Source organism: Myotis daubentonii, chromosome 7 (genome assembly GCF_963259705.1).
Source record: "Myotis daubentonii chromosome 7, mMyoDau2.1, whole genome shotgun sequence".
Classification (NCBI taxonomy): domain Eukaryota; kingdom Metazoa; phylum Chordata; class Mammalia; order Chiroptera; family Vespertilionidae; genus Myotis; species Myotis daubentonii.
The window spans coordinates 28,965,025-28,977,835 of record NC_081846.1 but is presented as its reverse complement, the minus strand read 5'-3'; the positions used below and the strand labels follow the sequence as shown (position 1 = coordinate 28,977,835).

Here is a 12,811-nt window from a genome sequence, read left to right as displayed (position 1 = left end):
TATTGTTCCTAGGCTACAAGCCTGTGCAGCATGTTACTGTACAAAACAACACAAGATTATTAAATCAAGAACTAGAAAGAGCAAATGGTGAAGACAGAAGTAAATAACCCAAAAAAGTGCTTAGTACTCATTTATTCACTCTTTCTATTAACTTATTAGTGGAGGTCAGTGAGCAATGGACTCCCTCCCCAACTCTTAGCCTTAGGAAGGGATACCCCAGATATTGTTGTCACTGACCATGGGGCAAATCCTATGAAAACTTCAGAGCACATTTTTGTAACAACACTCACTACTAAGGTTGCTGTAAACATCCTCTCTCTTCCCTCTTTACTCACTTGGAAGTTATAAATGCAGTTTGGGGCTTACTTTTCCCCTGAAGGATGGTGACTAGTTGTCAGCTCCCAAAAGCCTTCTTCTTCTGCTATAATGCTTGCACTTTTTTTCTGCACTGACACCCATTTTTTGGGCAGCATTCCATAAGGAAGCACAGAAGCCTTTTCAGATTCATTTTTTTTTTGAAGAAACATTTTTTTTGAAGAAACATTCAAATGCTATTTGGGGATGTGGGGAGGATACCTGATGCTTTAAAGCATTTTTAGAAAATAATTATTTAAGGCTCACGAGAACCTGCTATTCAAAAAGTAATTGTGCTCTTCATTTTCTCTTCACTAGGTTATGAGAACATAAATGTTTCAGCCAATGTTATGGAAAGTAAAAAGCCGAAGGAAATCACTCAGGAGGACTGGGATTACAATAAGGAAAAGTCACTTTATACTTTGGAAGACAAATACATTAGCAAATACCACACGTCGTTGATTAAAACAGAAACATCTCTGGGAAAAGTAGCAGAAGACACAACTTTGCAGAGTCTAGAGCCATCAGCAAAGCTATCAGGGTGGAAAGGTGAAACTACAGGGAATGAGACGACAGCCACAAATTACTATTATTCAGAAAATTTTAAAGAACAAGTGGAAAAATTGCAGGCACTCTGTATTCCAGGCAATGCTTATTTCTCCAAGGTGGTTAAGAAAGATGGACCTTTTGCCCATGGCACTGTCATGGAGCATGACCACAAGTTAGACACAGGAGACCATGAAGATGGAACAAATTCTCTTCTTCCCATACAAGATGAAGAAGTCACAACCGGCGAGTATGCTACAAATTTAGCAGAATCTGTGCTGCAAGATGCATTTATTAGATTATCTCAGTCTCAGCCTACACTACCCCAGGAAACTGCAGTCAGTGTCTCCGTAGGAAGTGCTCTGTTCCCTCGTCGCTGTTCCACAAAAGATATCGTGGTCCCTCAGTCATGGAATGAGCTCCCCAAAATTGTCATTGTTCAGAGTCCCGATGGCAGTAATGCTCCCCCTGAGCCTGACACCTCTACGTGGCCTGAGATGGAAGTCTCTTTTGAAAACTCAGATGGCCCCTCTGGAGAGAATGCCAGCAGACACCCCCAGAGTGCTCTAGAGGTAGCATTAGCTTGTGCAGCCACTGTGATTGGAACTATTTCCAGTCCACAGGCCACAGAAAGACTGAAAATGGAGCAAGAATCCCTTATTTCCAACCATCCACCAGGTGGCAACGACCTACTGCAGACTCAAGCATCCCAAGTACTCAAGGAACCTTCCATCGGCGAATACTCATTTCCATCTGCTTTGTGTGGCATGACTCAGGTGGCCAGTGCCGTCGCTGTCTGTGGCCTGGCTGAAGCAGGACAGGTGAAGTGCCCTGAAGCTTCAAGTGGAGTCTTGTCTGCAGCTGTGTCTTCTGCAGCAATTCCTCCACTTTTTAATTTAGCAACAGGGAGGGGCATGGCGCTGGGAAATGAGGCCATTGCAGAGGCATTGTTCAAAGAGGCCGCTCTGGCTTTAATAAGGCCTGATGCCTACAGCAGCATTGGAGACCTCATGGAATCAATGCGCAGAAGAATTATGGAAACGGCTTCCAAGCCTCAGATCCTGTGCTCAGAAAATGCGCTTGGAAATGAACTGGCACATGCTCTGTCCAATATGATTCTGAAGCACTGCATTGATGAAATTCCCCAGCAAAATACAAGGATTGACCCCAAAGGCACGCATTCATCTGAAACTCTGGACTTCTTAATGGAAAGTATAAATCAACTGCTCTTCAATGTGATATGCTTCACACTCAAGAAGATGAGCCATATTGTACAGCATGGTGAATGTCCCACTCTCCTTTCTAAGGAAACCATTGGATGGAGGGAAACAGAACTAGGCAACCAGCCACCTGATCAGGCTGCTAGTCAAGCATGGACTAAAGCCACTGAATACTCCAGCAGCCATCCACATATTCATCCAGGTAACACTAGTCTTGTTATCAATGACCTTGTAGAGGACATGCCTCCAAAGCAAGACAACAAGGGTTCAGCAAAGCCAGGCCTCTTCCAGAACCCCATGCTACAATCTGAATTGTCTTGTAGTCCCAGAATGCTTGGTTCTTCAACTGCTAAAATATTCCCCCAGGAAGTATATCTGAAAGGAACCATGGGAAAGGATATAATAAACCCATATCAGACACTGAGTCACAATGAGAATGAATGCAGAGCCTCTTCAGAGGGAGAAAGGACACGGGTAGCCACCAAGTGCAGCAGCGGTTCCCAGGATGCTGAGGACAGCTGCAGTCCCAACATCCAAGAGAAGTACAATTGTGCTTCACTTCTAAACAATGAAGTTCAAGTTAATCTGTCTTTGTTAGGGAGTGACTTGCTGCTTCCTGCTCAGTCCATGCTGCAGGCAAAACACACAGAGGTATACAGCATTACAGACTTTGCCGAAGAATTAGCAGAGACCATTGTCTCCATGGCAACTGAAATCGCAGCAATTTGCCTTGACAACTCAAAGGGAAAACAACCCTGGTTTTGCGCATGGAAAAGAGGGACCGAGTTTCTGGTTACCCCGAACCTAACCTGCCGATCTTTGAAAAGGAAGGAAAGTCAGGCCAGTGGGGCCGCTGTGAGGAAACACAAGCCACCACGGCTCAGTGAGATCAAGAGGAAAACAGATGAGCACCCAGAGCTTAAAGAGAAGCTGATGAACAGGGTTGTGGACGAGTCAATGAACCTTGAGGACACCCAAGATTCTGTCAGTGTCTTTGCAAACGAAGTAGCAGCCAAGATCATGAACCTGACAGAGTTTTCCATGGTGGACGGCGTCTGGCAAGCCCAGAGCTTTCCCCGGAATCGGTTACAGAGTGGAGACAGGTGGAACCGGCTGAAGGCCTCCAGCTGTGAAAGCATTGCCGAGGAGGACTCTAACGCCAGGGCCTATGTCAACAGCCTGGGTTTAATGAGCACCCTAAGTCAGCCAGTGAGCAGGGCCAGCTCTGTCTCCAAGCAATCGAGCTGTGAGAGCATCACCGATGAGTTTTCCAGGTTCATGGTGAATCAGATGGAGAATGAAGGAAGAGGATTTGAGTTGCTGCTGGATTACTATGCAGGCAAGAATGCCAGCAGCATTGTGAACTCAGCTATGCAGCAGGTGTGCCGGAAAAATGACCACCTCAGTGTGAGGTCAAGCTGTCCCTCTAAGCAGTCCAGCACAGAGAGCATCACCGAGGAGTTCTACAGGTACATGCTGAGGGACATTGAAAGAGAAAGCAAAGAGAACGCCTTCTCCAGACGCAGCAGCCAGGATTGGACGGCGGGTTTATTGTCACCTTCTCTGCGATCCCCACTGTATTACAGACAGTCGTCTATGCCAGATGGCAGATCCCTGGGCGCCAGGCTGACAGTGAATGTGCCATTCAAAGCCAACTCCTTAGATGGCTTTGCTCAAAACAACCAGCGAGATTTCCTGAGCGTACAGCCAGTCAGCAGTGCTTCCTCAACGGGGCTCTGCAAATCTGATTCTTGTTTGTATCGCAGAGGTGGAACTGACCAGATCACAGCCATGTTAATTCATGAGACATGGGCAAACTCAATCGAGGCCCTCATGCGGAAGAATAAAATTATAGTGGATGATGCCCAGGCTGATGCTGAGCCTGTTTCTGGTGGCCCTCCCTTGCACGTGGACAAGTGTGCAAACAGGTTAGCGTCGAGCAGAGTGCAAAGTGGGCCAATTCTTCTTGTCCAGGAGTCTATTGATTACCAGAGGAAAGACTCTGTTACCGAAAGCCAACATCCCCCAGTGTCCTCTCCAAGCAAAGCTGCTCCTCTTAGTTTCAATTCTAAAAAGGAAACTTCCTTGTGCCATGATGGTGTCTCTAGAAACCACACCAGGCAATCACTTTGTTCAAGGGAAGTGCCTTTGATTCAGATTGAAACAGATCAGAGAGAAGAGCGTGCTGGTGAACCTGAACACACCCTTTCCAAGTGTGGCCCCCTGGAAGGAGCAGAGGAGCATTTGAAAGACGATGAGAAAGTCCCAGATGTGGTGAGGGGTAGAGATGCGGAGAAGAAAAACTGCCAAAACTACGGGTGAGTGAATGATCTGTGAGACTCCATAAGAGTGCATGGGTCTGGAGTTTGTATCTTAATTCATATTTATTCTAAATCTTAGGGATTTTATTGATGCAAGAACTGAATGTCTGAGGCAATACATGGCTTTCTTGGGTTAGGAAGAACTTATAATAATGGAAAGACGGGAGTATTTTTTTATTTCTAAAACAAATGGGATTCATTTACATAATAGAGGAGCTAGGGTATTGTTCTCCCATTAAAATTAATTGCCCATAATATGCTTAAAAAATTCATGCATGGCAATTTTCAAGCAAAAGAAAAAATATGCCAATTAATCCACTTGCAAATTTTAAATTTAAATAAACTTTAATATTGTAAGATGACATTAAATATTTTGATATCATTTTTCTCTAAGGCCTCTCCTTTCAAGTTTTTCTTTCTTGTCTTGTTATAAAAATCTCTGCAAGGTCACTGTGTCCTGCAAGTGCTGGCCCTTTAGATGCATGGTATAATTACGGCAGCATTAGAGGCAAAACAACTCTAGAGTATTGTTATTTCAATTTCTTTTTCAGAAAAATTGTAATGTAGGTGACAATGCATTTTGAATTTGAGGCAAAGTAATTATTTCAGGCTGCTTAACAAACTGTCAGTTATTTTTACAGCTCCCATTTTTCATAGAAAATTCATAGTATTCTTAAATATGAGACCATTGTATCATAATTTTTGGTCTATAGTTAAAGTTAAAAAAAAAACAGAAGAAAACAAAAATTAAGCTCTATCTATGGAAAACATAGGATGAGAAATGGCCTGCATAGCTCTTCAGGGACATGTGCCTATTGCACAAAGAAACTGTGATTTTTAAGTGGTTAGTTACAATAAACAAGTTGAACGCAGCCTTCATCACATTTCATCAGCCCTCAAATGTCCCCAGTACTTTCCCACCCTCACCAGGGAAGCTAAAGGGCTTCATTTTTAGGTGCTGATGTTCCCCATCATTATAATGTATCATTACAAGGTGTGGGTGGTGTGTGGTTCAGATGCATGTGAATATTTCATTCTCAATCCCTCAGTGCTAAGAACTTAGCTTTCCAATTGAATTAAATCCTGAAAGAAACTAAAGGAAAGAAAGCATGAAAATATACAAGCAAAAGAACACAAATATAAACCAAATGAAGAATAGTCTAAGATGACCAAGAAGACAAGTTCTTACATATCAGTAATTCTCCAGCTATAGAAAATATTCATCAAAGTTTTATAGGAGCACCATACTTACCATAGGATTCACCTTTAGGAAGTATGGTGAACTGCAAATTTTTAAAAGTGATCGAATAGGTAAAGATATACAAGAGCCAATGTGTAATTCTCTAAAATTACTTTAACTTGAGGTAGTAGGAATGGAGAACAATGATTTAAAGTCTCCTAAACACAGCAATCATAAACCAGCTAAGATTTTTTAGTCAAAGAAGGTGACCTAGTTAAGGAACATTCATGAACTAGTTTAACAAGATTTATGGTTGTAGGTTCAAATCAAATAGTGATTGTCACTACAGTGAAATAAAATTCATTATACGATTTTTACTTGAATGTCACTAATATTGTGCTTAAAATAGCTACAACTTGAGGCTTGCAGAAATTTTGGAAAAGCATATGATTAAAGCCTCCAACTGATTTAGCTTTGTGTTCCATATAAGGACTCACACACATGACCCAAGCACAAATCCTCTCAGCTCATGATGTGGATTTCTGATTTTGTTTTCCAAATCAAACATGAAATCATCAGCCTTGAAATTCAAGAGACGGGTCTGCTCCCAAAATGTAAGGACTATTAACTGTTAAATATATTTTTTCTTTGTGGAGCAATATAAATAATAGAACATGAACTCCGCTAACTAACCTTTATCCATGTCACCTTGGGCAAGTGCCTTCATCTCTCTACTTCAGTTTACTTGCCTATAAATGGGAATATAATAATTTCATAAGAGGATTCTTAAGTGCCTACAACTCAATAAATGTTTGCTTTATGGTTGTTATTGTTGTTTGGGTTGGGGTATAGGGCTGCCTTAATTCCAGGAGATTGTTTTCCCAAATGAATAGTATGAGAATTTTATTAAAAAGGAACTTCCTAGGATTTGAAAGAGGAGAAATTAGTCATATTTAGATCACATTTTCTAATCTAGGATTTGTTATCATGAAATTTGATGTGTCAAAATAGCTAAACACAGAACTCAATTCCCTCTGAATTCTGTTTGGAGGTGGGGAGATGTCATGTCCTGGAGATATTTTTAGGCTATTCTCTGGGGGACATTTTCATAATTCTTACTAAAAACTTCATAAAATCTCAACATATTGAAATAAAAATCACTTCCTTTTTTTATTTTATAAAAGAGTAACTAACCACTTCAGAATATATTATGGAAGTCATGTCCAAATAGAAATACTTATATTTTAGGCCACCACATCTGTCCAGATACCTGAATTATCCTTCGATTATAAAGAGTTTAAATAACATGAGGTATTCCAGTTCTTAATTTCTGGAAAAAATATTATTCTATTATTGGGCAGCAATGTGTATTTAACTCAGCCACGCTATCTGAGATCATTAAAAAATAGTATCTAACTTTTTGATAGTTTGGGACCACAATATAAACACCAAACTAAGATTCTGAACATCACATGTTGCCCTCACCAACATCATCTGACTTTTTTAGAAACATATTTATGTTGTGCATTCATTTATATTTATTTCAACAAAAATAGTATTCATCCAACAAATAGTTGATACCCATTAATGTGCACTATCCTTTGGGCTTCAAATGCAGGAGAATATAGAGATTTGGCGCCTGTGCCCATGGGTCTTACATAGCAGTGGGAGAGACAAACAACATACATGAAAAATCTCTTTATAATGTAAATTATTGTAGAGTGTGACAAGACAAAAATAAAGAGTAGCCAAAACCGGTTTGGCTCAGTGGATAGAGCGTCGGCCTGCGGACTGAAGGGTCCCAGGTTCGATTCCGGTCAAGGGCATGTACCTGGGTTGCGGGCACATCCCCAGTGGGAGATGTGCAGGAGGCAGCTGATCAATGTTTCTCTCTCACCGATGTTTCTAACTCTCTATCTCTCTCCCTTCCTCTCTGTGAAAAATCAATAAAATATATTTAAAAAAAAAATAAATAAATAAAGAGTAGCGTGATAGAGAATAACTAATTGGTCAAAGTGGCTGCTGGCATTTGAGATGAGACCTAAAAGGTAGTTAAGGGGCGAGCCATATGAAGTGAGATTTGAATTTCAAGCTAGCTTGAAAACTTCTCCCATTATGAATCAATTATAACTTCTGGATTAATATAATAAGCATCCTTTTAAATACAAGACAGAATATAACATTATTATTAGTAATGATCATCATCACCATCATCTCAGGGGCAGAAAATGAAAAGATCTGGAAACAAAAGTGGCTAGTTAAAGCTGATTCTGCACCTGCTCCTGAAGCATTTGTCAGTTTCAGTAATATCCGAGTTTATTTTCTAAAGGCTAAAGGAAAGTGGGAAATTATACTGTGGTTCCAGCAAATGGCGAATGGTTAAGACTTAGAACTGACACTAACCTTCGTATTTTGAAGTTATCTCCAATGTAAACTTAGGCAAAAGAATCACCCACAAGCAAAGGAAGCTGATTTGAAAAATAAAATCTGTATTTCAGGATTAGGGCTCTGGATAGAGGGGGGAAAAATTCCCCTAAGAATTTATAACCACAGCTTGTCCTAATGCATGTTTAAAGGTCTAATTTGTACCATGTAGGCGGTCCAGGGAGCCCCCAAGCTGGTAACTTACCTTAAAGCAATCTCAGGTTAATAGCACTACATATAAAACCTTAGCAAAGGCAAAAATAAATCTCTGGAGATTGAAGCCCACGTTTCAAAGGGTTCCGGCAGAGAAAGCCCCACCAAATATTGGGGTGCGTAATTTTCCCAGCACGGCCCACCTACCACCTGCATTAGAGTCACCAGGGGTGGTTGTTCATAATACAGCTTTCTGGGCGTCTCTGCAGGAACACTGAGTCATAACTCGGGGGAGGTGCTCTGGGCATCTCGTTTCAAATACCGCTGCCCCTAAACAATTCTTATATATGCACACCAGGGTGCTTACAGGTGTTTCTGAAATGAATGGAGGGAGTTCAAAGAAAGAGAGCAAATTAAGAATTGGGCCCTAACTGGTTTGGCTCAGTGGATAGAGCGTCGGCCTGCGGACTCAAGGGTCCCAGGTTCGATTCCGGTCAAGGGGATGTGCCTGGGTTGCGGGCACATCCCCAGTGGGGAGTGTGCAGGAGGCAGCTGATCGATGTTTCTCTCTCATCGTTGTTTCTAACTCTCTATCCCTCTCCCTTCCTCTCTGTAAAAAATCAATAAAATATATATTTTTAAAAAAAGAAGTGGGAAAAGCTGATGGGGAGTTATCCTGAAAAGACAAAATGGGACCTAGGGCACCAGCAGAAGTAGAAGTATTGACCTAAAAGAAAGACCGCACCTGCGTGCAAGAACATCCTGCTCATATGGCAGAGATTCATGCTCAACAGCAGCCAGCGCGAGGTCCTGTGAAAAGTTCAGTCTATGCTCCCACTCTTTTTTTCCCCACTCTTGGTAATAATATCCTACCATCTATACAGTGACAGCCTTGATGCCAGCAACGTACCAGAGGCTGAAGTCCCGACAGAAGGCAGAGCCCCAGATGAGGTTCCCAACCCTCCCGTCAGCAGTGGGGAGAGCACAGATAGCTGGTCTCAGCTTGCCAATGAGGAGGACAACCCAGACGACACAAGTAGCTTCCTGCAGTTCAGTGAGCGATCCATGAGGTACCTGCTCGTCACTTGACTTCCCAGGGAAACAGGCCTCCACACATATCTCAGAAATGCATTTTAAATGGATCTCTGCAAAGGGTCCCAGTAGAGTGTGCAAAAACAGAAAGTTCCCACTGGGTCAGGTTGCCTGCCTATCATGATTTGTGCTGAGAGTTATCTTAATATGCAATTATGGCTTCAATTACCTTGGCCAAGGTTAAGAATACGCTGCAAGCCCCAGCTAATGTATTCGGTGATGACAACTGTGAATTTCTTAATAGGAGCTGCTATTACACCTGGTATGTTTGATACTTTCTTTCTGGTTCATTTGTATTTCAGATGCAACCCAGGCTGGGTTTACATGAGGCAAGTGTTTCCACACTGTTGTGTTGTTTGGCCTGACTGTTCCTCCGCTTTCTCTGCCCTGCCCTCTATTGTTGCTCTGGAAAAACTAGAGAGGATCTAATAAGAGGTCAGATCTGATTAGACCCCAGCCAGTCAGCAGATATAAACTAAAAACTATCCCTCTATGAGATAAAAAGCAAATGAAAAGAATCTCCATGTTTCAGCCTGAAGTCTTGTTTGATACTGGAGACTCTCCAGAGTCCAGTTGATATGCGGATTCAGATACATCTGGTGTCTTGATCCTTGAAAGTTTTATTTCTGGTAGTTCAGTCTGCCAGTCTTAGGAAAATTTCTGGATGTTGAGGAATTTGTCCAAAATTCAAAAAACAAGGTAGAGATAAAAAAAAAGAGAGAGAGAGAGAGAGAGAATTTGATCTTTGGATGTAGCAGACATTGATAGGATTAATTACTTTCAGTGTAAGATCCAAGTCATCAGATTTCAATCAGTGAATATATTCAGTACCCCAGGCAACACCCAAGACAGGAATTTGAAATGCAGGGAGTATAGTTGGTTACTCATGGTGCTCCCCAGGGAAGTCTGTCCCTTTGCAACACACCAGCTCTCACCCTTTGGAATCCTTACTTGGAAGAGATGTCACTGGACAATAGAAAAGGTGTGAGGAAACTTAGTGGGTTTGGTAAAATTGGATTCATTCCCCTTTGAAAGTACAGACAGAACCTAAAAATTAGCTGAACTCTACTGTTTCAGTAAGTAAGTTTCAGGTTAGTAACTTGACCATATGTTGATTGTGCAACCTATGACAATGATGCAACACATGATCCCTCCTCCATGATTCATAAGGTAGCAGATGTTGCTGCTTCTCAAAGATTTTAAGATAAATGAGCTATAAAACTTGGCATTCCTCAACTTTGTACATGTGCATTCTGCAGTTCCCCAAAATAAAATAAAAAATGAGCCAAGTGCACATCCTGTGGAATATTCCTCAGAAAAGTCCCCTGAATATGTGCCCACTGTCAAAAGCAGGCAGATCAGCATTCCAGTAACTCCCCCAAACTGCATTCTCAGAAGCATATTAGTCTCTATGGGTCTTTTGCTAATAGATAAACATCTCCACTATAACAGGAATGATGAAGAAAAAAGTCATGCTGATTGTCACCTACTAAGTATGATCTACCCCATGCAACACCACTGCAGAAATTAGAAAACATCGATGGTGGTTGGCTTGAGCCAAAAATGTCTTTAGTTATGTGTCCCCTAATTTGGTCAGAAATAAATATCAATTTAGGAGTCCTGGAGACACAAAGCAATATTCTCCTGAGCACTAAAAGGAGGACCCGTGAGAACGGTAGATGATCGGTGTCAGAGGTGTGGCCAGGTGGTGGAGACAGGCATTAATATGTAAACTTTTGCTTTGTCAGCAATGGCAACAGTAGTGCCACTAGCAGTCTTGGCATTATGGACCTGGACATTTATCAGGAAAGCATGCCATCTTCTCCCATGATTAAGTAAGTAGCCATGGAGGTGCAATGATTGTGAGACCGCCACTCCAATTCCATCTGGCAATCCATTGTGATCATTCAGGTCATGCCCAACCACCAACTTCATGATGTCTGTACTGCCGTGGTTCCCAGGCATGTGTGGTTCCATGTCACTGGAGCAAGAACTCAAGCCTAGAATAGCCCTAGCCTACCATCACCTCCTTTCTAGATTTCAAATCTGTCCTCTATAATCTAATCATTTCAAATAAAGCTCATCCATACAGTCAGAAGTATGTGTCACTGTACCTAACTGGACACTGAGAAGCAAAAATTCCATTTAAATTGTACCATGCCAACCAACATGTGATGCCAACCAAGTGTGATGGCTTTTCCTTTACTTGTAGACACCAGGGATTGTCAGTACTAAATGTTTTGCCTAACACCAAATGGTGCCATGATGAAGATGTGTCATTCCCACACAGTAACTCTGCCCCCTACACCATAGGCCCTTCTGAAAGAGCAAGGAGGAAAAGCACTAAGAGAATATAAGGAGAGCAACATGAAGTCAGAACTACATCCTGAATTGTGATGCTTCTGGAAAATTAAATGAGTTACAATCTATTTTTATCATGATGATTTAGCTTTCTGAATATTTCTGAAATTTCCAAAAAATGTAAATAAAGTATAGGAAAAAAATTGCTCTCTCATCTGAGGTATTTTATCAACTACTCCGTGTAGCTAAATCATTTTTGCTTTATGATGTAATCAAGTATCCTGCCTGTGGGAGTACTCCTTAGTGATTGGAAGTGCCATTCATTCTCTCTTGTTCCCCAAGGCCATGATTCATGAGAAGAGATAAACATACTTATTATCTTGGGTTTGTTTTCTAAAGGGAGAACCAAAACCCAAACCAAATAAAAGGAAAAATTTATTTTCCTCTTTCAGGAAATATTTGTTTAGCTACCTTCCCTATCTTTCTCTGTGGTATAAGCCTACAATCCCACAGACTGTATGAATTCAGGGAGAACCAAAAACCAAAACAAATAAAAGGACAAATTTCTTTTCCTCTTTCAGGAAATATTTGTTTAGCTACCTTCCCTATCTTTCTCTGTGGTATAAGCCTACAATCCCACAGACTGTATGAATTCAGGGAAAACCAAGACCACCACCGCCCATAGCAGCATCATTCAGCTCTGTAAGAGCAGAAACTGTACCTATCATCTGTCATTTCACTTAATGTCACTCACATAGAGATCTAACAGAAATCTAGACCCTGAGGAAATTGACCATCCTTCTATGTAATTATTAGGTGTGAATGTAAGAACAACAAGGATCTCTCAACTTTAGGAATAAAATGAAATTTATCAGCCAGATCTTAGCAATAACATAAAATGTAAGAGGGAATCTTCTCTCATAAAAAGAAAACATATTTAAGACAGGAAAAAAAATGTAGGACAATCATAGGCTCCCCCAAAATGGTTAATTCCTTTTAACTATTGGGCCATATGCTCTCATTTTGGAAGCACTGTATTCAGGGCTCCCTAATAAGCACTCACTATACAAAAACACCTCAAATATTTAATATGTCTATAATGAAATACTCACTTCAGTCATGAATCTTTAATTCTAAATCACCTCCAGCTTACTACACTCTCCTGATATAAAGGAAAAGTGTCAACTAATTGAGATATTTTATACAATTTAAGCTCTACA

At 41.1% G+C, this 12,811-nt stretch overlaps 1 protein-coding gene across 6 annotated transcripts in view; it reads left to right on the top strand.

Annotated features, from left to right (window-relative positions):
* Positions 1-12,811, top strand: part of SPHKAP (SPHK1 interactor, AKAP domain containing) — a 105,246-nt gene that overhangs the window by 81,898 nt on the left and 10,537 nt on the right. For 3 of the 6 annotated variants that reach the window (XR_009453766.1, XM_059703400.1, XM_059703402.1), the window contains exons 8-9: positions 673-4,438; positions 9,083-9,268. Coding sequence is in view for 5 of the 6 variants with exons in the window: in XM_059703400.1 (XP_059559383.1) it covers positions 673-4,438; positions 9,083-9,268 (3,952 nt within the window). In the remaining variant the exon portion in view is untranslated. Of the gene's footprint in view, positions 1-672; positions 4,439-9,082; positions 9,269-11,038; positions 11,126-12,811 lie in introns of all 6 variants that reach the window. The other 3 variants (XM_059703399.1, XM_059703398.1, XM_059703401.1) reach the window with 2 other exon arrangements.